Raw genomic sequence first — 26,221 nt, 5'->3', positions numbered from 1 at the left:
ATCTTTAACTCAATTAGATGTTTAACTCATATCTTGGATTTTGACTATGTAATGTACAAGTAGCAGTAGTATTTATAACACAGCTCAGTACTGTATATTGTACAGTGTATAGTAAGTTAGTAAAAATGCTCATCACACGTTTTTTTTTTGTATTAAAATATAATGAAATGATTCTCTTCATGACAATATCCAGAAAAACAAATGACATTGTTAAAACAGCAAACATTCAGTCGTGTTAAGTTCGCCATGGCCATTAAACTGAAGGAAATAAAAGCTTCATAATGGACGTGTTTGACCTCTGTGTTAATTAACTGGACATATTTCTGGTTAAAACAGCCTGTTGAGGCAGGACATGAGACATAAGACAGGCTGTTAAAAAGCAGGAAGTGCAGGAGACATATTTCAGATGCAAAATCCACCTTTTGTACATACGCAACAGTTGTGGGGTCTAATGGTGGAAATGGGCCCCAACTTGGATTGGCACTTAAACATTAATATGCAAAACATGAAGCAATAAGGTAAATAAGTTATTTTTCATAGGTAGAGCTGATGCTTCACAAACTGAGTCGGCTGCAGGTGGAGGTGTTTTTACTGTGGAGGACCATGTTTACTGCTGGATGTGCTTTTAACAAACGTAGCATTGCGCTCCAGAGTTACTGCCCTCCGTCCAGACGTCTGGTTCAGTTCGCTCATATCCACTCCTGAGTCTAAGCTGGTTTCTCGACTCTCCACCGGCCTTCGTCTCCTCTGCTGCTCCGTCACGGAGTAATGGATCTCGGCCGCAGGTTTACCCTCCAGTGACACAAACCAGGCCCGGGGAGGCTGAAGCGAGGGGATTTTAGAGAGTTCTGCCAAAGCGTGCACAGAGTGTCTGCTGCCAGCGATTTTGTTTAATGTTCGTGGGACGGAAACTGACTCCGGGAGGCTGATGTTACCCCTGGAGGTGTTGTTGGGGGATCTTGTCTGAGAGCCCTCTAAAACTCCAAGCTGGTCCTCGGTTTCTTCTGCCTGGTTCTGGGGGGCAGAGGGACCTTTCGACAGCGTCTGTGTGAAGCTGTCTTTACTCATCGGTTCGGTGGCGGCGCCGTTTGCAGCCCCGCCAGCGCGGGGCAGCGTGGCCGACTTGCTCCGCTGGGGCTGCTCCGGCTGCTCCTCCACATGGAAGAATGCCGGCGCGTGAAGAATGGCAACAGGCTGGTTGTAGAAAAAGAAATTCTCCGACATGGAGGATGGAGCTCTGATCTGCTCTGTCAGATCACTCAGGTCAGTGCTGAGCTCCAGTTCGTTACAGCCCACTGCGATGGCCACAGCATTGGGGTTGGCTATTACGTCACCACTGTGCATAGAAATAACAGAGGCCTTGTGCCGGTGATCCCCCCTTTCTCTGAATGATTGGTTCAGTCCATCCTGTGGATGAGTGGAATCCCCTGAAGAGACTTCAAAGACTTCATCGTCACACGTGGAGGTGGTTTGGTCTTTTCTCATCGCTGGTAGCATTGCCTTTGTTTTGGTTTCACCGGGCGAACATCTGTAGACAAGACAGAACATTTACCTCAGCCAAGCGTGACACACAGTTCATGTTGTCTAAAAGCTCATCCTGAATGCAATAATTAAACAAATAATGGATTTTCTGTTGTAATCAGTGAGCCAGTTGTTTAACTGCTTCGTATTTTACTGATATCGAAGTACCTTTTAAAGGAAAACAAAGTCCTCACGACTTGAGGACAAATGTAGTATAAAAAGTGAGGAAGTCAGTTAACCAAGTAGTTTGGTGCCTAAAACTCACCTAAACCATCACTTCAAATGTTCCTCACTATGCTTTATTTTGAAAGTCGGGTATTAAAGGACATTGCATGTTTATAATTGCTAAATGAGACCGATGGTGGATGTGGTGCAGGCAGATATTTTCAATTGAAATCCATTAGTTTGAAAGTTGTGATGACTGGAAAAATGGAAAATTTGTGTCAGTGAATTCTACAGATTAAATTTCCTGACTATTTCACAAACCGCCATGAGACCGTGCTGTAACAACCAAACAAATTCGAGTAAATCTGGACTAATGTGAGATGAAAGCCTCTGTTACCTGCGATAAAACAATAACCCGACCAGGAGACAGATGGTAATAAAAAGCATTCCTCCGAGGATGACCATCAGCAAAGATGAATGCTGCAAGATGAAGTCAATGGGGACGGCGAGTCCAAAGAATCCTAAAGCAAATAGATGGCCAGAAGAAGTTCGGATGAAACATAAACATAATCTGCAATAAAAATCACAGTGGATGAAAATGCTGCATTTTGTATCTTAAGACACTGAACACATCATTTTCATTTTCTTCCAACAAGGTTAGAAAATTTCAATTGGCCCAATTCTGCTGTTCAGCAGATTTACAACAACCATCATGGTCGCATTCAGAAATATGGACCGCTGCATCGTATTCACAGTATTTAACATCCTCAGGGTGAGCTCTTGCCTCTGGGGGATGACACAGGTGCTGCTATCCAGTAACCGAGGTGAGGAGCTGTGAACGTCCACATGAGTTTTCCTTCGACCGACGCCACCACCCCCAGTCCTTTCCTCATCCACCCGCCTACAGTCCATAAAAACAAACACATCAACACTGAATTTCCCACTACTACCACAACCCTGTCACATCTTAAAATAAATGTGTTCAATTCCTTCTGAAGACAGTTGAGGTTAATGAGAAGGGCTCTGAAATTAATGACGAGGATTAAAAAATTAATAATTAGCCCAATCTATCTCCCACATTAAAGTTTGCCTCTTTTGTACTTTATGACAGTTTTGTAGACCCAAAATGACCCAAAACTCAGTTTTGAGAAACAGAACGGATATTAAGGCATTCACAAGGACTTCATATGCTTTGAGCAGAGGACCCGTGAATTTGACATTCATACCACAAGTGGAGCATCCTGCTGAATGAGTGAGAGGTGGGGTTAAAGGTCGCCTGCCTGCAGCTGATTATGCTGCGGGCTTCGGCATTAGCTGCCCCCTGAGTGTTTGTCAAGTCCTGGACACAGTACGGGAGAAATGTCAGGCTTTTCCCACCTTATGGAAGATTTGCAAACCATCTTCAGCCACTGATTAAGCAGGATGATTTAAAGTTAGCTGGACAGCTGGGTAGCGTTCAGCATTCAGTTGCTGTATTATTTGTCTACTTGGAGGAGACTTGACTCTGCTTATCCTCACCTCTAGGCCATTAACAAATTAACAAAAACACGAGGTGATTTTTAGTCATAAGTCTATTACCACAGAGTCAGCTAATATGGGATAATCAGAGGTAAAGCTTATCTGGTCTGAACAGAAAGGTCTTCCAACAGAACTTCACCTCAGAGGCATCTAAGTTTATAACACAAATAAGACCTGAGCTCTGCATGTAGGTCAAACTCTTCCCTGCAGATGTGGAGTCAAGTCACACCTCTGAACATTAATTACATTTATAGTAATCTCCTCTGATGGCTGTACACAGAATCTGACAGAGAGAAAATGATGGACGGATGAAGACTGATGAAGCTCTGGGGCTTTAAACACAGCAAACACAGTGACACCTTGTGGTTTGTAGGACTTAGAGCAGCCCTTCAAGACCAAAGCACGACAGCGCCTTACTGAGGTTAACATATGTGCAATAAGAGTCCAAGAAGCCTGCGTGACCCCTCTTCATTCAGCTACATGTCCACGTACAAACTATAGATACTCACTTTCTCAGAACAGGACAGATTTTACTGTGTGCACAGTTGTGACTTCTCCTCACCAGTAGTCTGATTAAAGAACCAAGCTGGAACAACATCAGAGGTCTGAAGTCCACAGCTGTCGGGGATGCTGAGGCTGATCTGTATGGGCCCATTCACATGTAGCTCCATGTCACCTGAGAAAAGCTGCACGCTGACAGCCGCCACTGGACTCAACTCCACGCTGACGTAACCTGGAAAAACAGGAGAGGTCGTGCTTTGTTACAGTTTGAATGAGTTTATTACAGCGTCTGATGGCAGATGTTGTTTCTTTTTTTCCTCTGGGAGAAAGATGAGACTGTCCAGGTGCATTAATGCAGCCTGTGTGCTGTTTTTAGTCCATTCATCTGTATCAGCTTGCATTTCTGTGCACCACAATTTCTTTGTAGTACCACTAGATGGCAGCACAGGAAACGAAAATCTCATTTTGCACACAGTTTCAATTTTATGCAAAACGCTAAGATCACTTGCAAAAACAATCCTATAAAACACAGAACTCCACCTGATTTCCTGCTCATGATGCCCAGAGTGTTGAGAGAGCTGCCCTCCTCTGACAGCAGTGTGGGAACGGTCAGGTAGGCTTTAACAGAGGTGACATTACTGCCGTCTGTCAGGTTCAGCAGGCTCTTGGGAAACTGGACAACGGGCTGTGGTGAAGCATCTACAATTAAGAAAACATGATCAATAACAACTGAAAATAATTGATTGTAAAAAATATCCTTTAAGCTCTATTTTTGGTTCTGTGGTTTTAACAGTTCACACAGTACCTGATGGTTTGCCAGTGATCAGGACTGAATCCTCAAACAGCCAGATATTGCCTTGATTCAGAGCAAGTAGTGACATGGTCACGGATGAAAATACTGCAGCAATGATAAGAGAGCAAGTTGCAATGTTTAAGTTTAGGACACAGAACTTCATTTAAAAAGAAGTGTTTGTCCACCAGATGGCAGTGTATCATTGTATTCTGTCAGATCAGGTATTTAACCTTAGAGCTTTGACTACAAAAACAATAGTTCAAGATTCAAGAGTCAGTCCTTTTATTGTCATTAGACGTGTGTTGCATTGCAGATATGGCAGATTTGTGAGATGGACTGAGGAAGACACACACTCCTGATGTGGGGCATAAAGTGGTCCTAAATAGTTTTGCTTGAGTCCTGAGTTTAATTAGGTGTCAGATGCAGTGGAGTGGAGCTAAGTTTGGCCTTGCAATTATAACCAGAAAGTTTAGGACAACACTGAAGTATATGAAGCTCAGTATTTTTCTGTGATTGTGTTTTCACGTGTCCTCATAAAAAAACTGTTGTCTGTCCTTCTGTGCAGACTGTGAGTGTGCAGACCCACCGTGCATGTGCATACACAACCACACGGCATGCAGCTGACAGATAAATAATGTAATTGGTTGAGTTAAACTTCAACAGGCAGAGCCTTGGAGCAACAGATTTCTCTGAGCTGACAGAAAGAGTGAGAAGCTATCATCACGACGTCTGGCTCCTGCCACTCAGTGGAAAACTTTCAGCCCCACTGAGCTCCAAGAACCGTTTAAAAGTACTCTCTGCCTTTCTTATTTTTGCCATTTCATGAGGCCCATCATCTGTGGCGCTTCATGTCCACATAACACACATTAAATATCTTACTTGGCATTCTGTTGGTTTTATAAGGCAGCAGTGTGCAAATGTAGCCGTCCTTGTTGGCCACAATTGTGATAGGCGTCCCAGTTTGGTACGGTAGACGAAGCAAAACGCCACCGTCCTCCCCAGTAAGAGCTGTGTTGATCCTGGTGTAGTTGATGTAGACCTGCACCACTGCCTGGCTCAGCTGCTGACGGCTCAGGACATCGTTGACCTGGACCTTTAGGTCAAAGTCAGAACCTGAAGAAAAAATGCAGTTTGGGTTCAGACAAAGACGAGTGGTCGGTGCAAAGGACTGTTTTTAGAGAAACAAAAGGACAACCTACAGTTAAGCATCAAAGTTCATACAAGATGAGGTTCACACATTCTGGTCAAAGTAGGAATACCATAGAAAATAGTGCATCCACTAAAACGCCACAAATTAGTCTAAAAAAATGACCCCTTTCTGACACAAATGAAAGACTATTAGATCCACAAAGGTTGAATTTGTTGCAGATTCAACGGCAATCTGACATTGAAGGGTGTTTCTCTTATTTTATCTATCCTTTTTATGCAGAAATAAATGTGTATTTTGGATGTTTTATTTCCATGAGTCTGAAAGAAGACAAGTTATGGAAGCAAAAATAGCCCAAAATGTCAAAACTGACCAGTGCATGAGAAAAACCATGCTTTGCCTGTCATGTCCAACATTAACAGAACGGAACTGGCTGCATTTCCAATTAACCCAGACGCGACCTTATCGACAACCAAACAGGAAAAGTAATTTACAGAATCCCTCGAGGATATCAATCAATTAATCCCAGTAGATTTTAAAGAGACGGGCTAAGATACAAATAGTACTACTGGCCAATTAGCTCAGCAAAGCCTGTATTCAACACAGTGTTATGTTCGGCAGCATGCAGGCGGCTAAACACAGACATATTTCCACTGATGGTCTTCCTAATGTCTTCAGGTAGCTCCATAAGAATCCCATTTAAGGCTGACTGATTATATGACACTTCATCCACAAAATCCATTAGCAACTTCTCACACTGTGCAATATTAAGTTCATGACAACAATACTTAATTGCTTAGAGGTATAATGCATAACAATGTGGGAATGCTAATTAATACATCACAAGTTTCCCACAGAAATAAATGTAGGTCATTCAAACACCCCACCAAGGATCAATGCCTGATGGACACATTCAGGGCATTAAGGCTGCATTAATCAATATTTTTAACAATGGATAAACAATGTGAACAACTCTACATTTCCCCTCAGTTCAGAGGAGCATTTTAGCCTCTTTCGCTAGTTGTTTTGGTTTCACAGCATTGCTTTACCGTTTGGTTCAGTCTGTTTTTAGCCACAGCAGGTAAGCTATGATGTACAAAAAACATGCTACCCGCTTAGCACCAAATGGCAGCATTTAGCTGCTAAAGAGCTACATATTTCTATCAGGAGTGGGTGGAGACCAAAGCAGGGCTAACAGTAGAGTGATCACTTGTCTTACATGTGACAAGTGGCCAGAAACAGCACTCCAAATGAATGCTAATGTGGGGCCTGAATATTGTGAAGTTGAGCAAACACCAGCAGTCGTTGGGGTACAAAAGTGAAACTCTTGCTGTGGGCAACTGCTTGGACAACGCTTTTGCACAGACCAGCTGGAAAAACCTGAGCCCCATAACAGCGACTGATGAAGCCACTGAGCAAAGCTTCAGACAGACCCCTCAGCTCCATGTGCAGCTGCGAAACACTGCTAGCAACAGCCACTGCCAAGCTATCTTCCTTCACCTACTGCCCTGCTATAAATATTCTCTCCTCAACTGTGCCGTTGCAGTCTGGCCCGGAAAGTGAGTTTTGGGAGCCATAAATCTCAGCAGCCAGCTCATCATCAACCTCCTTCAGTTGCAGTACAGAATAGTTATTTTGTGCTAGGAGGCCATGAAAAAAGACCCTTATTGCGCTTTTTATTAGCAACTAAATGCTGCAATATCATTACAGCCGCAATCTCAACAGTCATAACGTTGTAAGCATCTTTCACTAATGGTCACAATTCAACACTGACAGTAGGCTGCTGGTCTGATGCCTCATAATCCTGCTGCTAATAGAGGTGCCAAAGCTTTACTGAAAACTCATGAAGCCATGTGTTAGATGACCAGCTTTCACACTATTTCAGCAAGACGGGCCAAAACCAGATAACCAGATCATCCCATATCATTGCCCCGAACAATTCCCTTTGATCAGGAGCACACAAATGCCTGAAGCTGCCTGGTTTTATGCAACAAACATCCACATTTGGCTGAGTTAGTGGCAACCCACTGGGATACATACACCAGCGCAGATGGACAAGAGGGTGCTTGTTTTGGAAGAGGCGGCCTCCACTTTGTGTGTGCTCTGCCTTAGTGGCCAAACACAACAGAAGGGGGTCACTACATCTGAAGTGGAGGTGTTTCGTGCCAGATTACTATAATCTCCACATTTGGCCGAACTGAACCACGCCACAAAGAGGTTTATGAAGTGGATTGAAATGGGCTGTCTGAGGCCACTGAGGCAGATGAGAAATAGATCCCATGTTGTGTGTGAGTGTGTGTGTGAGATGTGGCTTGAATACTGACTGCACATCCACCGAAGCTCTTCATCAGCGTGTGAGCTTTTCCATTTATCCCCCAAGGACGACATTACAAAAAAGCTCCTTGCCCCAGAAATGAAGACAGTAAATATCAGTAAGACAGATTATTAAAAACATCATGTTTTGTTGTCTTTTCACCACAGACTACAATCCGAATTCACACAAACATGCTGACCGGTCATTTCTGTGAGACCACCAGGCAGCAAACAGATGGTCCAACAGGGACTTATCCCTGGTGACCCCCCGCCCTCCCCACAGACATGCTTGTTTGCATGTTGGAATTAGGCCATACATTCCACTGATGGAGAAAAACACAAGCGCACCCTTTGATATGTGGGCCAAGTCAGCATCGAGCAGTCAGCAATATCAAACTGAAGTGCGACAAAAGATGCCCAGGATGGAGCTGGGTTCAGGAGGGGGGCACAGAGACAAAGAACCACCGGTCCTGTTGTCTAGTAATGACAGTCCTCCCCTGCATGGACCAAAAGATTAAATCTTTAAGTGTTGCTTTGCTCGTAATGGAGTGACAATGTTAATCTATGTGCGGCACCGTCTGGTTCAGGAGATGCTCCCTTCGAATTTCAAAGTTTTTCTTGAGTAGAAGTGTGCAGTGGGCACTCTTTCCCCTGAGAATTGACCGTAAGGCTAATGGTTTGGCAGGACACTACACATGCCTGCAGGGTGGTTGGAGGGGCTACATGCTTGGGTTCATTTCCAAGGGTTTCATCAGACAACGCAGACTGGAGGATCATGTGATGACGGATGGTAATGTACTCCTACGGCAGCATGAATTAGTCATGAGGCAGTTGATAACTGAACAGGGCCACAAATCCCTCTTTCAGCTGCTCTCGGCTGCCCTGCTGTAAACAACCAGCCCGGCATGAGGAGTGTGAGAGGCAGAGAGGAGTGGTGTGGGAAGTAGCTTCACTCTGGAAATTCAAACCACCAGCAGGACACGAACTGAAGAAGGCGAAAAGCAGAATAAAAGTGCTGTGCATAGGCTGAGCTTTTTAATGGGCGAGCGTGGCTTTCAAGAAAATCTTTAGATTCACATATTGTCATATTACAAATACAAATCATGCACGCAGACTTGACAAATTGCTGCCTTGTTGGTGACGGTGCAGTAAAAAGAGACAGATGGAGAAGCAGTTACTCATGAGGCAGCTGCAGAGCTCCCACATCACTCATTACTCATGAACAGATCAGATGCGAGCAAATCCTGATACAGATGGTCCAGGCCTACAGAATGAGGACATCTCTAATCTGTTAGAAAAAGACCTCTAGTGCTGTGAAACAAAGAAATACCAACATTGTGCTTAATCTCCAGCTATAATGCTGTTTATTTTCAGCAAAAATCCAACATTTTACGCACACAGCATTGGGAGCAAGTGTGAAGTTTTGCTAAAGTTTCCATGAGCCTGAAGCCTCTACAAACCTGAGGAAGGATGGAGCGCTTGTTGCTGCTGCTGCTGAAAAGGCTCCCGGTTCATGTGATCCCGCTTTGAAAAGTTTCCGTCATTGATATGCAGGGGGTGTCCGGTCGGAGTGAACTCTGCTGCAGCTTTCCCATTCTCGCAGCCGATCAGCGCAGACAGCAGACAGATGAACAGGCGCATGACTTTTTTTTAAGTTGATAATCGATGTCACTTTCGGCTCGTCACGGGTCCAGTTTTCATCCACAAGTTGAGCACGAGCAGAGATGCCCGCCGCGCCGCCATCCAAACGGATCTCCTGTCAGCTGTTCAAAGAGCGCAGGAAAACTCCTCCCCTTTAATCTGCTCCGCGAGGCCCGCAGGAGCTCCATCCATCCATCCATCCATCCATCCATCCATCCATCCATCCATCCGTCCGTCATCCATCCATCCATGTATCATCCATCCATCCATCCATCCATGTATCATCCATCCATCCATCCGTCATTATAATACAAAGTCATGACTAAAAATGAAAATACTGCACAAATGTATTCTTGTGAAAAGAAAGTAAAAGTACTGCATTCCTAATTTTGAATCCATTCTTATCAAATGTTCCAGAATGAGTCCTTTCATAGTGTTACAGGAATATTTATGTTGATATGTTGTTATATTTAAAGACTCATTGACATGAACAGGCTTATTGGAAATAGCCGCAACACACACACACACACACACACACACACACACACACACACACACACACACGTATATGCTGTCTCTTTTAATACACTTCTATGGTTGACTGGCTCGTGTGCTGCTTATTGCACTAATGACAGTAAAACACTTGCATCAACTGATTTCTACCACTAGATGGTGATAATACAATGCAACTTCACACTGAACTCTCAGTCATTAATAATCCCATTAATTCATTGACACAGCGGATTAACGTGATGATAAGAAGTCGCACATTTAATCTCAAAGTCTGATCTTAAAGAACATGACTTGTACATTAACAAGTAATCATACAAGTATGAACATGCAGTACTGGTATGAGCAGTAGTGGTAGTACAGCAGCAGAGATAGTTACAGTATTAATGTCTGTGCTGTCAGCAGCAGTTTGGTGTTACAGGATTAATAGGAGATCTGTGAGGGTCTTTATTTAGTGCTTATTAATACATTTACGTTTGTGGGACATTCCAGGTCTAATAAATGCACCCATTAAATATTAAACATTAATTCTGCTGCTTTTCTAATCCTCTCTTTTTACATTGCTCTCATGTTTTAATCACAGACTCAGAATCTGTCCACACTGCACTCTTCACACCTGCATGGAAGCACAGAGTTGTAGCCGAAGGCCACCGAACTCTGAAGGAAAATGTATTTTCTCAGCCAGGACTTTTTATTCTCTGTGTGTTTTATGTGGAAAATGACCATTCTCCATTCACAAGTCCTCTGCTTTTACAGAGCGTGGGGTCAGTGGAGCTCCACTGTCCATTGTCCTATCCTTATATTAATGGGTAAACTGTACAGGATTGTCCATCCTGTCTGTTTCCAGTATATTTAATTTTTGTCTTAATGTGATCATCAACACTGAAAAGGCTTGAAAATAAGCGCAACCATTCTGAAACACACTGTCCATAATCATTGCCTGTCCTCTGCTGGAGGGACGGACACGATCCTTCCAAAAGACATTCCTTCATTTGGTGTTTTGATGATGAGCTGCAGGATTTCCCATAGGCATCCATCTGGGCTGAGATCTGGTGACTGTGAGTCACATCATTTTCATACTCATCAAACAGCTGAGTGACCCTCCGGTCCCTGTGTGGAAGCCGCTGCATCCGTTTTTTCTTTCATTTCTCACCTGTCTGTTCATGCATTGCTTCGTGCACATCCATCACGGGCGGGAAAACCGGCTCAATGACTCCTATGACTTCAGGAGCATTAACCAGAAACCACCTGCAATCAGAACCTGATGAATTAATGGACATCTTATGGTCTGGCATGTGCATTTGAGGGAGAAAATGGTAACAAGTCAGAATTGTTGTGTAGTGGAGCTGTGCTCTGGTTGGTCCTGTAGGTAGTGTAGTGCCCCCTGCTGATGGAAAACAGGCATTTTACAAGAGATTGGAACTAAATTAGTATTATGTTTGATTGGAATCACGCCAGTTTAAAATAACATGTCTTGTCTATTTTAAAACTTTTTCCTCCGCCAATCACCTTCCCAACAAAGTACCCGTTAATGCTTCTTTCATCGTCTTTCCACTCTGGGCTTCATGCCCTGCTTCATGTTGTACCCTTCAAGCTGCACCTGAAGGTTGACTTGCTCACTGATGTCCACCTGCGGAGTTTCCTGTCGCCAGAATGTGAGTGAATCCCTCCTCGGCCGGCTTCTTGGCCATCATAGCTCTTCTGTGACAGGGGCCTCGGAGAGGAAGTGAGCTGACACATTTGTCCTCCCAGCTTTATTCCCCTCTGACAAAGTATAAATTGGAGTCTAAACACACAAGGAGGAGGATGGATGACGGCCTGAGTCTCCAGGATCAATTTGCCACAAATTAGATACAGTAATGGTTCATTTCTCCACATAAATAGCTGCATCTACAGGGACTATTTTGGAAATCTGCTCGCTTTCACCCTGGAAATCTGTGCCAGCTCTCTGCTCCATCCCCGACTGCTTTCTTCTATTAATCTTATCAGAGCCCAGATAGACCCTCCCTTTGTTTTTTTACACACAATGCTGCTGAGTTTATTAGTTTCTGTTAATAAAGCTAAGAGATTATTCCGCTCCACTGCGTGGATATGTTTTTCATTTCTTACTCTTACTCTCCATCTTTTATCTTTTCGTGAATATAAAATTGTGGTCAGTTTAAACGACCTGTCCGTTACCTGTGAAATGATAGTTTTCACTTTCTGACAAGGGCTGATTGCTGATAAACAACACAAAAATAATTAGAATTAATGATAATTCATATTAAACTTAATAGATTGCCCATAGGTGTCTTCAAACTTAAATAAAAGCAGTTGATCGAGTATAGACTCTGCTGTTTGGTCTGATGGTGACTTTCAATGGGAAATCCATCTTCCTTGATGACAATGAATTCAACATTACCTACAGATTGAACCATTAATCAGCAAACTCTGTGAGTCAAAGCTTCACACATGGCTGAAAGACAGATAAAGGATGAAATATTGTATTTGTTGACATAAAAGTATCTGTATCACTTCTTGCTGTGTCAGAAAACTCCTTTAAAGTCTCTTGTAAGACTCAGTTTCCTAACAATATCAAGAGTATATATCATAAAATATTAAACCATTCTGACTAACTCTCTGGTGATTGGTTGAAGCCATTTTGGCCTTCCAGGTGACGTCTGCAGCTGCTGCAGCAGATTAAACGTAAGACTTTGCAGCTGTGCTTGCTTTCAAAATACCAGAGATGGACCAGAGGCAACGAAGTGACGTGAGGGTGTCCGACAGGAAGCACGACAAAGTGATAGACAGTGTCGCACGGTGAATAAGCCCTTGCCCGGAGAGACAGGTGCATGACTCGCCATTAATAATGATAACATCAGCGGGGCTCGTTGAGGTGCACTGGCATGCCGTGGAATATTATTGGAAGATAATAAAGACTTTGGGAAAAGTTTAGAAAGTCGTGAAGAAAGCAAATCATCGTGTCTTGTACTCTTTTTAGGGGAGGCATTGCAGGGCATTACATCAGGACTCAAACTGCACTGACGATTTGATTTCATTCAAATAAAAAGTAAGTCAGGTACTTAGAATACAGCTTTGTGCAAGTTGCTTGTGTTGAAGATTTAAATGCAAGACACATAACCACAGAAATTCTTGTGTATTGAGGAAAGGGATTTTGGAAATGATATTGAACACTGGCTTCTGTATCTGCAAATGAGAAATGAAGATTTGGCTTTTTTTTTTTTAAGATAATGCACATTTTACATTGATAATTTACAATTATTGGTCAGACTGCCATGACAGTTGGTGCAGATAACTGCATCCATATTTCTTTGGTTTTCCACGTTATTTGATACTTCAGAGCTTATAGAAAAATCTGCCTTAGATGTCGACATCAATCAATTTATTTATTTAGTCTGAACCTGACAATTACAATAACTCTCTGAGGATAAGCACAGCCCCAAGCACAATCTTGTCTTATTTTGTTTGTGTCAGCACATCAGTTCTATTTACTGTCACATAATTGATCATTACAGAAAAGCCATTTCTCCGGCACAGTCTGTCAAACTCATCTTTTGCCCTCTGCTGAAATACTGCTTTGTGACGATGGCCCACAGAAGTGTCTGTTAGCTGTCTTTAACTCAGCGTCCTGAACTCCACCTCAGACAGTGGAAAGTTTTCCTGACACTGTAATTAGCCTGCCAGGGAAGTGGTGTTACCTGATGTGAGAAGCCGAGCTCCTCCAGCAGCAAACATCATCACTTCCTGCTCTGTAACACAACAGCGTGACATGACTTTTTAAAGCTGTGGCAGGCGGACGTGAGGGCAGCCTGCTTCAGGGTGAGACAACAGGGATGCCGCTTCCTTCTACCTCTTAATCTGTGGCTTGATTTCCAATTTCTGATGTACTGTAAGGTGGATTTTTTCAAGTTAAATTCTGCGTGAATTGAGTGTACGTTGAACGAGCTGACTGGATGTTTCCACCCTGCAGAACGTCGATAATTCAGTGCACAAACTTCATTATAGATACTCAGCATGCCTTCATACATTAGCTAATACTTTCACAGCAGTCTCCAAAAGTCTGTAAATTTGCCGTGGGCTTCGGTGGAGCTTTCTGAATTAAGATTTACCCTGCTGGAGACATGAAATCCATCCCCAAAAGGCCTTTGCTGATTAAAATGCTTGTTGATTGTTAAACAACTTTACTTTTTTTTTTTTATCCCAGTAGAGGTTAATACTAAATCTTGTTCACAGTGTATTTGTTCTTTGAAATGAACTGGCTTTGGAAATTAGGAGAGAAGATGAGGACACACCAAATAGGACGTTAATTGATGTTATTTATTCTTTTCTCTCAATGCCGCTGCTGTGCCAGTCCATTTACATCAGCACTAATACTGACCCCCAGCTCAGCAACCAAAATAACAGGGTTCGCAGCTGATGTGCTTTCTGAATGATTGATGGAGCTGCTGTGGCGAGCATCAGCTACAGTACGAGGCTCCAGCCTGGCATGATGTGCAGCAGCAAACTACCAGGGCTGACTTTCTACAAGCTGCATGCAGAATCTCATCTAACTGCATTATCAACGACAGCTGCCTCATTTCCATAAAGTCTTTCAGAAGAAGTCAGGGCCTGTTTCCCCCATGTCTCTTATTTAATCTGTAACTGACCACGACTGGTTCCTGTTTTCAAAAGTGTATTACCTCTGCAGCTTCCATCCATTTCAATGTCTGCCTGCAGGTTTACGGAGAGGAAGGAATCGTGTTTGTATTTGCAGGGAATTTTCTGTTCAAACCAGCTTTGACATAAGATCGCTGTCTCTGCATGAAGGAATCAAAGCTGAAATAGCTGCGGAAACACAAATTTTCTGTCATTTTTCTGTATGTAGCTAGTTAACTGCTGAAGCTGGCATTAGCACACAGCAGAATTATTAATGTTCTCTCACTTTAAAACAACAGTCGTGTTCAAGTAGTCCTTGAGTCCCACTCGAGTGATACTTGAGTACCACTTTAAGTGTAAATAGTTGCTCAGACTACGAAGCATACTTTTAAAGTACGCTTTTTTCACCGTATTTTCATTTTTAATCCATATAACTCGAACTTCTTAATGATATCTACACTGTTGCCCATAAAGTTGGAATAATTTTGTTTATTGATTCTGTTTATTCCTATTTAAATGCATCAGCAGCACTTTTGACCAGGTGCAGTGATTACATTATGTGTCCTAATTACCCAGGTGAAATTAATTCATGCATAACATTTGTTTGGCACCATAAAAGACATTTTTTGCTTTGTTTTCCGTTTCCTACCTAAAGGCTGTATGCAATAGGTCCGCATTTTCAGAATTGTCTGAAATAATTTTCAACCAAGTTAGACACAGAACTTCCCTCAGCTATGCCTCGTCCGACGCCACGGGCAGTACGCCAGAGAGTACTTGCACTCCGATAGGATGGACACAAACAAGCCAATATTTGCTTGGAATATCCCCGGGCGCGTCCTGTAAAGTCCTCAAAGTTCATGGAGAGGAGGGTCATTTGAGGCCACGAAAATCTCCAGGACAACCATGACTGACTACCAGACGAGATGATCAGCAGCTGCTTAATCTGTGCTGCACAAACTGGAAATGCCAGTGAGCCGCCTTCGTCCTTTGTGGAGAAGATGCCATGGAGCCAGACTGTAGATTAAAGGTTGCTTCAGCGTGATTACTGAGCAAGACGAATGACCGAGTGTCCACGCCTAACTGTTCAACACAGAGCTTGACTCGGTGATTACGAGCTGAAAACCTTCGCGATGACTGCATCCAGGAAACCGCTCAAGCTGGTGGCGGCTTAGTGATGGTATGGGCTGGTATTCATTATGGAGGAAAGAAACTATTGATGGTGCTGGATGGAAACGTCAACGCCATTGTGGACAGGGACATCCTGGAGAACCATTGAGAACCACATGCAAGACGGGTCACTGGGAACAACTTTGGTCTGCAAGGCGACAACACCAGAGCCCACAGGGCAGCTGCAGTGAGAGAATATCTTCATGCAGAGGGGGTGCAGCAGATGCCATGGCCCGCTTGCTCCCCTGATATGAACCCTGTTGAGCGTGCCTGGGATGCCTTAGGTCGAGCCATCAATGAGAGGGACAATATTCCTCAAACTCTGCAGGCTCTGACCAAAGAGTAGGACGCCCTGCCCACTGACAACATCAACAAGCTTGTGCACTCAACAATGCACTGATCCGTGTCGGGGGCGGCCATATTCAATATTAGTGCCTGTGTGACATTTGAAAGAGTATTATCAGACATTAATATGCATGAAATCTGTGTTTCCTGTTAAACTGACCAAGGCTGGAGAATTTAAACAAAGCCTTAATCCTGTTGTTTCAATGCTGTCAATTTTGTTTAAGCGTGAGTACAGTTCGTAAAGGTTAATTGTGATTTCATTTTAATTGTGATATGTTCGGAAGAGATTGATTATTGAAGTTTTGTGAAGATATACAGTTTATATGTCAAGAATAAATCATATTGTTCATGGAAAGAGCTAAAAAATATTTTATTCTAACTTTGAGCAACATTGTATTTAGAGATACACTTTTTAAGAGTATATGTTAACATATTTTAAGCACTAAAAGTAAAAGTGTACTTATAATGACTTTTCTATACTTAATGTTATGTTTTTACATAACTGGGTATTTCTATGCATTTCGTGTCTACATCCTGTTCTTACAGGATGAATCCATTATATGAGTGCATATACAAGAATTACAGAAAAAGCCAGACTTCAGTCCAGAATGTGCGTTGTTAAACACAGAGCAGTATGTTTAATTCCTGGGATGAGATGCCTCCCTGCGTGGTGAAAGGGCTGCTGATCCTGCTGAGGCTGATGCTTAATGTGGAGCATTCAGCTCATTTCTGTAGGTCTTTCCTCCGTGTGGTTCAGTCCCACTGCCTCTCAGCAGCTCTGCTATACAATCCATGAGCAGCTTCGCGGCACATAAGCTCACACAAGCCAGCTGTATACTACCTGAGTGTCCACTTAAAGTTGCCAAATAACAGAGAGCTGAAGTCAAAGTTGATGGTGAAAAGTGAAAATCAAGACGGTCGAACAGACCCTGAATGTATGTTTTATGTTCAGGAGCTGCTGTAACAAAGTGGGACTGGAACACCACTTAATACTGGACATGGTGTTGGTGTTGTTCACACTAACAATGTGACAGAAAGCCTGGATCTCCCGTTTGGCATCGCTTAACGGAGCACAGTAGTTTCAGTTTAACTGGCTCTGCTAAAAGACTACTGGCAGTTTGAAAGTCTGCAAGCAGCAATTATAATAATTCAGTCATTCAGCGTCACTGAATCGTCAGCGCTGAAGATGAAAGTGTACCCAAATATAGCGATGATGATGCACTCATACCTGAGCTTAACGAGGGTCCAAAGCTGGTGAAAACTGTTGTCCTATAGGTGTGAATGGAGCATGCCTGAGTTTGTCTATGTGTGATAGCCCTGTGAGATACTGGATCCAGCTCCCTGTGGACCTGAACAAGATAAGTGGTTTAGAGAAGGGCTGGATGCAGTATTTGGAAATTCTTTATACATCCAGCTTTTCTGTAGCCTCCTTTCCAAAATAGCACCCTGCTCCACATTCCACAGTTTCTTGGCGCTGCTTGAAAACCTGAAGTTTCGTGTTTTGCTGCTCCGCTCTGTGCAGGCGTCCTGATCAACCAGTGGAAGGAGGGACGTGATCCCTCACTGGCTTCCCACGTTCACTTCCAGTTGGGTTTGCTTTCGAGTGATCGCCAGAGTGCTGCACAGGGGTTTGTGCTGCTTTTTCTTCTTACTCTCCCAGGCTCCCTTTTTATTTGCCACTATTATTATTATAACAGCTTCCATTGCTGAAACATCAGCATTGCACTTTTTCTCTCTGTTCAGTGCTGATTTAATGGGTCGTGTAACTGGTTTAGTGTCCTACAGCCACAGTGAGAAAAGTATTAGCACAGGCAGGTTGGACTGGTTAGGATCTGAAAAAGAGCCAAATATCACACTGGAATAAAACATTATGTCTGTCAGCAAAACCTGACATTTACAGCACACTAAGGAAGCAGAATTTCAGTTATTTCCTGAACTGATGAACAATTCTGTTAGAGGTGAAGCCTCGTGGAATGGGATGCACCACTTCAGGGATGAGTCCGATGCTCCATTTTCATTTGCCATTAGCAGGAGTCTACTGATAGCATGTATCCTGGAAAGATGAATGATCCACCTGAACTCTACAGAAAATTACCACGCTGCTTACTTGTTAGCCGAGCTCATTCAGCTTTATCCGAAGTTCCCAAATTGGCACAGTGCCTCTATATGTACCCTCAGGCAGACGTAGTATTTTACTGGTACCTTCTGTATACGTCATTGTTTGTGCAGCTGTAACATAGCAAAGTGTCATCCGTCTAATCTGAGTAAGCTAATTTGAGTAATGTTGCTCGGCTTCTTTTAAATTCTCCATAAATCACATAAAAGACGAAGCAAAGCAAAGCCGATGCCACCTGTGTGCACACATCAGATAAAACATTGTGCAGAATATCCGCCTCTACTCTTTCTTCAGTTGCTTATATGAATTATATGAATATCACTCCACCTCCTCTCAGCACTAAAGCACTGTTATCAGCACCCACTGCTACATTTAGAAAAAACCCACGTAATTTGCGTGATTAAGACCCCTGAAGCCTCATATTACGACTGGCTGAACTTGAGAATGTTTGTCAAGTAAATTCAGTATTCTTCATAACTTGGTATTTATCCAGCGGAAAGGCAAAACGTCCTCATACAGTCTGATGAAGTGAAGACATTACGTCATTAGATCAGCCCATCAGCTAATGCGGAGAGAGACGAGGAGCCATGAAGGCGGAACAAGCACTATAAATGATTCCACTTGGACTTTGGACTGTTTGTAGCATCAACTCATCAATTCAGAGTCTGGGCGTGTATGTTTTTCCAGGGTGGACAGAAAGTGTGTGTTTAAGGTGTTTCACAATGCATTATACATCACTCTGTAATCCAGAAGAGACTTTTCTATATTTGAACGATGTAAAGAGGCTTATCCATGGCAACAATATCGACTTATTAAGGAACCATTCCCTATACTCTCATTATTTTTTCATTCCGTAAGAAAGTAAGTGAAACGAACAAAAGGACTCACTGCAGGTTCCTTTCTCTTTTTTTTCCTCCCCTGCCCCAAAATAGAGGGAAAGTCAGTACTGTAGGTTTGATTAATTCCACTCAGTGCTGAACAATCTGCACAGACACAGCAGGGGCCAATGGCTGACATATGCAGGTATCACAAGCTGCTCATCTTCCCAGAGGGAAAACAGGGCAGACATATCTCCTCTCTCCTGCCGCAGTTCTTTATTGGTTAGAACTTGGCACTCGGTAAGTGCACGTCTCTCTGTTTATCACTTCAAGGCTGAGGGGCCGGCTCAATAAATCCTCCCATGTGTATAATAAGATTGATCTTCCTTTTATCGGGAAACACCGCAGCAGTTTTGTTGTGACACAAATCTCTTGGTTGCACTCTTTTGAAATGATAGGCGACATGCCAAATGGGGCAGAGAAATGGGTCATCTGCAGGTGCGGCGCAGGACGGGATTGTTCCAAACAGACGAGCGCCTCGTTATGCATCACATGCTTTAATTAGGTCGTAAAATGAGTGGACATGGTGTCGTTGAAGTGCGTGTTTTCACTCCTGTTGGGGCTAACATGGGGTCATGTTAAATCATTTGCTTACACAAATAGAACCCCGAATGGCCCTTTTGCTCCACTTTTTCAACACAGATGTTACACACATCGTTCAACATCTGATATGAAGACATTCCCAAATAACATTGATTTCCTGTCTTCATCCTGTGCTCTGGTTCAGTTTAATCACACAGCAGGTTTGACGTTAAATGTGCTTTTCTAACCTGCAGAATTGAGGGCACTTTCACCGTTGTCCCCAGCGAGATGTTTGCACATTTTCCCCGTTGACTGCTGCCGATTGCAGTGATAAAGTCACTAATTTCTCTGTCTGCCTCTTGGTGTTGGCCAGGTAGAGTCAATAGAGTCATTTTATATGACGTTTTTTTGGCTGAAAATATCTATAGGCGGCATCAGGATAGGTGGGATGAGTCAAAGTTAGCCTTGTGTCACACATGGTTGCTAGTGTTCTGCTCTGTGGTGCTGTCTGTTGGGGGAACAGTATGACAGTAACAGGCTGGATCAGCTGATGAGGAGGTGTGCCTCTGTGATGGGTGGGAGGGTGGAATCAGTGGAGTCCATGGTGGAAAGGAGGATGAGGAGCAGCCACAGCAACAGGCTCCTCTCCCTGCGCTGTCGAACTGAGAGGGTCAGGAGATCATTCATTCCTGCTGCCATAAGACTGTATAACAGCTCCTGTTAAATGCTGAACTGTGCATAATTCATTCATTTATGTGCTACTGGACACCCGATCTATCTAGCTAGCTATCTGTCTCTTAAGAATAGGGCTGCAGGCCATAAAACCAAAACAATGAGCTGAAAGACACTAAAAAGCTCCATGAAGCTGTGAGGAACTGCAGGCTCTTTAAAGGATATTTCATTGCGTGTCAACAAAATGAATGAAACAGCTGAAACCAATGCGTTTGTCTGTCTCTCACTTTGTCTCTGAAGACCTAAATCTTTCAAAACAGCTCACAAATATTTAGTTTCAGAATCAGGATGCATTTGTCGGGGCCTTTTTTCAGCAATTGATTGATAATCACTCACAGATCTAGGGAGTGTTTAGTGCAACAGGATGGTGTATGTGGTTTGTGTGTTCGTGACAATGAAAGAACGTCACGCAGAGCAACAGCGTGTCTCATTGACGTGCATCTAAAGAGGAACGATGCCTCAGGCTTCGACTGTCTGTGCAATACTTCTTAGTAGGATCAATTGTTGTTGGTTTTGGTCTTTATATATAATTTTTGACCGTGAGAAAAAGCCTTTTTCTTTAAATGAAATATTTCTTCACAAAGGTAGCAGACTGTTAAGTTGTCCCAAGGTGCCAGCAGTTTGGAAAGCAAAAGAAAGTCTCATATCTAACACAGCGACAACTCCTAGAAAAACCTTTCCAAGACGGAGCAATCTGGGCTGTTCTGCAGTTGATATTCCTGCCAATATGTGCTCTCATCATTATTCTTTCATGAGCCACATCTCAAGACACTGCACCACTCAAGTCTTTTGCCCTGCCTGTGAGTTTGCCTACAATTGTGTACATCTGTTTTCAGCATGCACCATGCATACTGAAAGGCTTCTATCGGACACGATGCCAAAGGATAGATCTTTCAGATTGAACCCGTATTTCAAGAGCTATCCTTGCAGGCAATAAGATTTCAAGCATCCAGCGAGCGTCACTCTCTCCAGAGCTGATAGTGGCCCACGGAGACGAGCTTATATGAAGTGCTGAGGGTTTGAAGAGCTGAAGATTCACAGCTGAACTGTGGCTTGTTGTCTGGGTGGTCATGTCTATGGAGTGCAGCCCCCCGCACACGATGTGACAAACATTAGGTGTAATCACCTTGTGCTTTGTTGCACTACATGTCTCTAATGTTGCACTTTGCTTTCAATTTTCTGCTCCATGGTGTCGCCGCTGTGGACATATTTCTCAGGAAAGTGGTCAATAAAAGAATCCTGCCGGAACATGTGGACTTTTACGAGCATATTCCGGGGAAAGAAAGATCTGCTGCGAGTTTGAAAGTGTGAAAATTAAAACATAAAATTGTGTTGTTCGTCCTTTAGATGCCCTTTAGCTGTGCAAGCAGGACGTCTAAAAATAGCCCCTCTGCCTGCTTTGTTAACATCCTTAAAGGAGTTGAGGTGGTCCAGCTCGCATGAAGCACAGAGGTGATTGGATGATGAATATCAGGTGAAATCAATGCCGCTGTCACGGAAACACTTACGAGTAATCACCCTGGTCAGCGAGAAGCGGGAAGACCAAATCTTTATCATTTCTCGCTGGGGATTTTCATCCTCCTCTCCCAGCAGCTGGTTCGATAGAGTGAAGCATTGAAGATGTTATGTATGCCGCTCTGGGCTGGGATCGCTTTCTTTTTTTAACTGATAATAAGGGACAAAGCAAAGGCATCACAAGTGACAGTTAAGTGTCTTTGACTAGAGAGAGGGTGAAACGGGAGAATGGTGGTTTCACTGCACCCTGCTTTACTATTTATAATCATAATAATTATAATTAATACCATCATAGTTTTATTATTATTACATTTTTTTATTGGTGGAGATACTTTTCATTGGAGTGTCATATGATTCGCATTATCATGAGCAAAACCAATTAATGATTTGAAATGGAAAGTAGTTTGCAGGCGGTTACGGCCAAGAGTTAAACTGCTGCTAACAGTCATGCTAGTGGCTCTGAGAGGCTGTGATGAGGCACAGCAGTGATTGAAGCTAAATGCTAAGCACACCCGCGATGCTAGCATGCTCACGATGTTAACATGCTGATGGTAAGTAGGCACCTTTCATACAGGAATTGTAGCTTTACAACAAAGAAATCACACACGCCAAGTGAGTGCTTCACATAGAAAAGACAGAATGGACATAAAAAGAGGAATAAGATGAAAAGTCGGGATCACCAAAGTTATTACGGTTCGTCTTAAGGGGAGCATGAATGTGTGTACCTACTGTAGTGTTAGGTAGCAATCGCTTCAATAGGTGTTGAGATAATAATCACAAATGTCAACTTGAGGCTGGCATTAGACCAAGTCAGTTGGATTCATCCTCTGTGGTCCATGACGTCTGTGCAAAAAGTCCAAATGTCCCACCAGCAGTTAGAGAGATAATTTCAGTCTGGGCAGATGCAGCAGACTGACCTTCCAACAGACCAACATGGCCACCGTACAACCACAGCGTGACTTAAAATATATAAATAACTGTTCGAAAGCTGATGCATCCAACTTAGTGACTCACATCCAGTTACTCGTCAACTAATTAACAGTGGAGACGACGCACCGCCACATGCTCTGATGAACAGAGCGGTCTCAACAAATGCAATGCTATACTTTTCAGTCGTCTCAACTTTGCCAATTTGCATAGACACACAGGATAATCTAATGCTGCAGTGACATCTTTAACATCATAAGCTCTGTTGAGGAGCATTGAAGCGAAAGCTCTAATCAGTTCTCTCTCGTAAAGATCGTCTTCAGCTGGCTGTAGGACATCTGTAATGAAATATGCTTGACTGAGAATGGACTACACAGAGAGCAGCCTTCCCCTCCAATGTAATTTCCAGCCACTGCTTTGACTGTGATCCACTTGCAGAGGGTGTCGGCAGCGCTGGAGAGTGGGATGTGAGTCCTGCCATGGCTTTAATTTGATAAACATTGGCGTGATGCAAAGCAGGCGCCGTGCCTTCGAATCCTCAAGGCCACCTCTATGAGGCCGACAGCTGTTTGGATAGATTGCAATCTGATGGTAATTTGATAATAAAATGGAACATTGTCTGGCCCAGGTTAGTCACCAACCAGTCTAACGTCACTGTGAGTTGAGGCCACATGCACAGATTGCTCAACACTGCGCTGAATGTGCTGCTGATGAAAACAGTCATGAGTGTTTTAAAGCAGATCACCAGTGGTGTCCATTGCATATGCCTGGTGAGGTTTACACTGTTGTTCTCTTCATTTATTTCTGTAACTCAACAAAATTCCATTCATTTTTGTTGTTTTGGAGCACCAGTATTTGTTTTCATACATGTATTATCTGCATTTCCGACACCGCTACTGATAAGTGAAAAACACGTCTTTGTGATTTGCTCTTTGTGATGGTTTCAGAGTAAAATTGAAGGTGTGAAACAGCAAATATGCTTCTGTCTTTCCAGGGAGGAACACTTTGAATAGAGTGAAATATCTCTGCAGCTATTGCCGTTAGCGTTGGAGCTACATTGGTGACTTTTCATGTAGTGCCACAAACAGGTCAGAATGTCCATTTGTCCACTTTAGTTCTTGACAGGATTTCAAACTGATGTTCCTAAGGAAGCATCTAAAGGGCAACCAAAGTGACAACAGAGATTAAAAGCGATGAATCCAGCTTTCCTGTAGCGGTGCACCACCTCAAGGCCGATCAGACAGCACCATGGATTTGAGCCCTTTTTAAGGTTTCTTGTTTCTTGTATGCAGAGGACCAACAGCAGGACTCCCAGGCTTGTATCAGAAGGACCAGAACGCCTCTCTGTGCTGCAGCTTTTCACTTTGCTCTGCTGTGATTCAGTCAAATGGCTGCTCAGCTGGTCGGGCAGATGCTTTTCACACGGACACTTCCATGCAGATCGACACTGGCTGCTCCTGGAGATCGGCCCTGTGACTTTGTGTTGGCCATTGTGAGTGCACTGAATTGTAAGCATATTAGCGACCACATTTTTTATCCCACACACCAACGATGGCTTTGAGGGCCTGAGTAGATACAATGACTGAGACCCTTATAGATCCATACATCCTTTGAGCACCATATACCTTCTCACTGCTAATTATATGTTGAAACATACTACACGACAAAGGGAATCATGAATGCATGATGGACAGGAGCTACAGGTTGCCATGGTGGACACATGCTTTGATCAATAACCATGTGGCCTCATTTGTATTCAGCTCATTCAATGGCAGAATTGGCACTAGACAAAAATTTCATCATAACAATACAATTCATTCTTCTTCATCTATTATGCTTCTTATCATTTCAGAGGAAAATGCTATAGACTTGCAAGTCTTCTCTGTGCAGTTCTATCAACACTGAAGCGCACTCATGGGCCCATGCAAGCAACAAAATTCAGAAAGTAGAGCACACCGGACTCCCAACGGACAAATCAACACAACTGGAAAAGCATCTTGAAGTTTGAAAGCAATAACAAATAAAGGTCTATGGAAATGAGGTTTCATTTTAAAGCCTCCTAAGAATACTTCCTTGGGCAACTCGTTGCAAAATTGTTGCCGGGGTCGTGACCGTGCATAAAAAAAAACAGCTATACGCAGACTGGCAACAATTTCTTTCTCATTACTGGAAGGTATTATTCAGAATAAGGTGAAAAGGAATGGGACACAAAGTCCTAAATATATCCTCTATGTGTTGAGTTTTAGTGCTACAGTAAAGGTGTTCTTCCACAGTGAAGGCCATACTTATTAAGTTAATACCCTGATTTGAGACAGGGACATATGTCAGACATACAAAGAGTCCAGCACTATCCACATAAAGCCTCAGGGCAGGCAGAAATACATAATTTAGGCGAGCGATACACTCTCGTGTCATGGATGAGATGGTGCAATGTCGTCCCAAGAATATTAAGAGTGTGCCTTGAGCAACCCGGAATCTGGGTAAGGCACAATCTTATCTGTCAGCCCAAATCTTGTCTGTCAAGCTGTGTGTCCTTTTTACGTCCCTCGAGACAAACTTTTAGCTGCAAATAAAAGCCCATAAACCTGCTTGAGTGTAGTACAAGCATACGATCAATAAACTGGTGAATGGATATCGTATGAAAACACTCAGCTGCAAATAAAATCATTTTGCTATTTGTGTCCTCATCCTCTCGGTTCTCCAGTTAAATAAAAAAAAAAAGATTGTTCAGAAATTAATTGTTTTTTAATGAAAGTGAGTGCAGTGATGATACAGCAAAAGATTTAAAGCCCTTTTTTTGAATCAGCTTCTTCCGATGAGGGATGAACGCTTAATTAATAATAACCAATTTTTGTTTTCCAAACTTTGATTGTTGCTGATTTCCTCATTAATTCTAGATGTCGTAGAGAAATTCTCGTTAATAATATTGAAGATTTATACAAAATCAAACCGTGAATGTTGCTCGCGGTCAGATTTCTTCCCCAAAGCTTTTCAGTGTATTTATGTTCATTGTTACTGACAGCGTGTGTCATTGTGGCGCTCTGTATTTAACAGACATTAATGACAGTCCTGTCTCTTCTCTCTGTTGTGTGAATGTGATCATGTCTCTGTCTCCTCTGCGTCTTTGTCCCATCTCTGTGTGAAACCTGTGCTGCCTCCTCTCTGATGAGCCCTGTCCTCCATCCAGGTGTCCGTGGTTGAGACGTGGCACAGGTCTAAGCTGCTCAGCATCCTGTTGGATCCATACTCTTTACTTGTGTCTTATAATCAACATA

General features: G+C 43.1%; 1 protein-coding gene across 1 annotated transcript; it reads right to left on the bottom strand.

Annotated features, from left to right (window-relative positions):
- Positions 1-148: 148 nt before the first annotated feature.
- Positions 149-9,858, bottom strand: LOC139340746 (protein FAM171B-like). The gene is made up of 8 exons (XM_070976700.1): positions 9,419-9,858; positions 5,378-5,611; positions 4,511-4,603; positions 4,246-4,404; positions 3,767-3,937; positions 2,471-2,587; positions 2,084-2,207; positions 149-1,528 (listed from the first exon to the last, which is right to left on the bottom strand). The coding sequence occupies exons 1-8, from the start codon at positions 9,597-9,599 to the stop codon at positions 589-591; spliced, it is 2,019 nt and encodes a 672-aa protein (XP_070832801.1). The 5' UTR covers positions 9,600-9,858; the 3' UTR covers positions 149-588.
- Positions 9,859-26,221: the final 16,363 nt, after the last annotated feature.

This window comes from Chaetodon trifascialis, chromosome 12 (genome assembly GCF_039877785.1).
Source record: "Chaetodon trifascialis isolate fChaTrf1 chromosome 12, fChaTrf1.hap1, whole genome shotgun sequence".
NCBI lineage: Eukaryota > Metazoa > Chordata > Actinopteri > Chaetodontiformes > Chaetodontidae > Chaetodon > Chaetodon trifascialis.
Note: the sequence above shows the minus strand (reverse complement) of the source record. Positions and strands in the feature narration are given on the sequence as shown.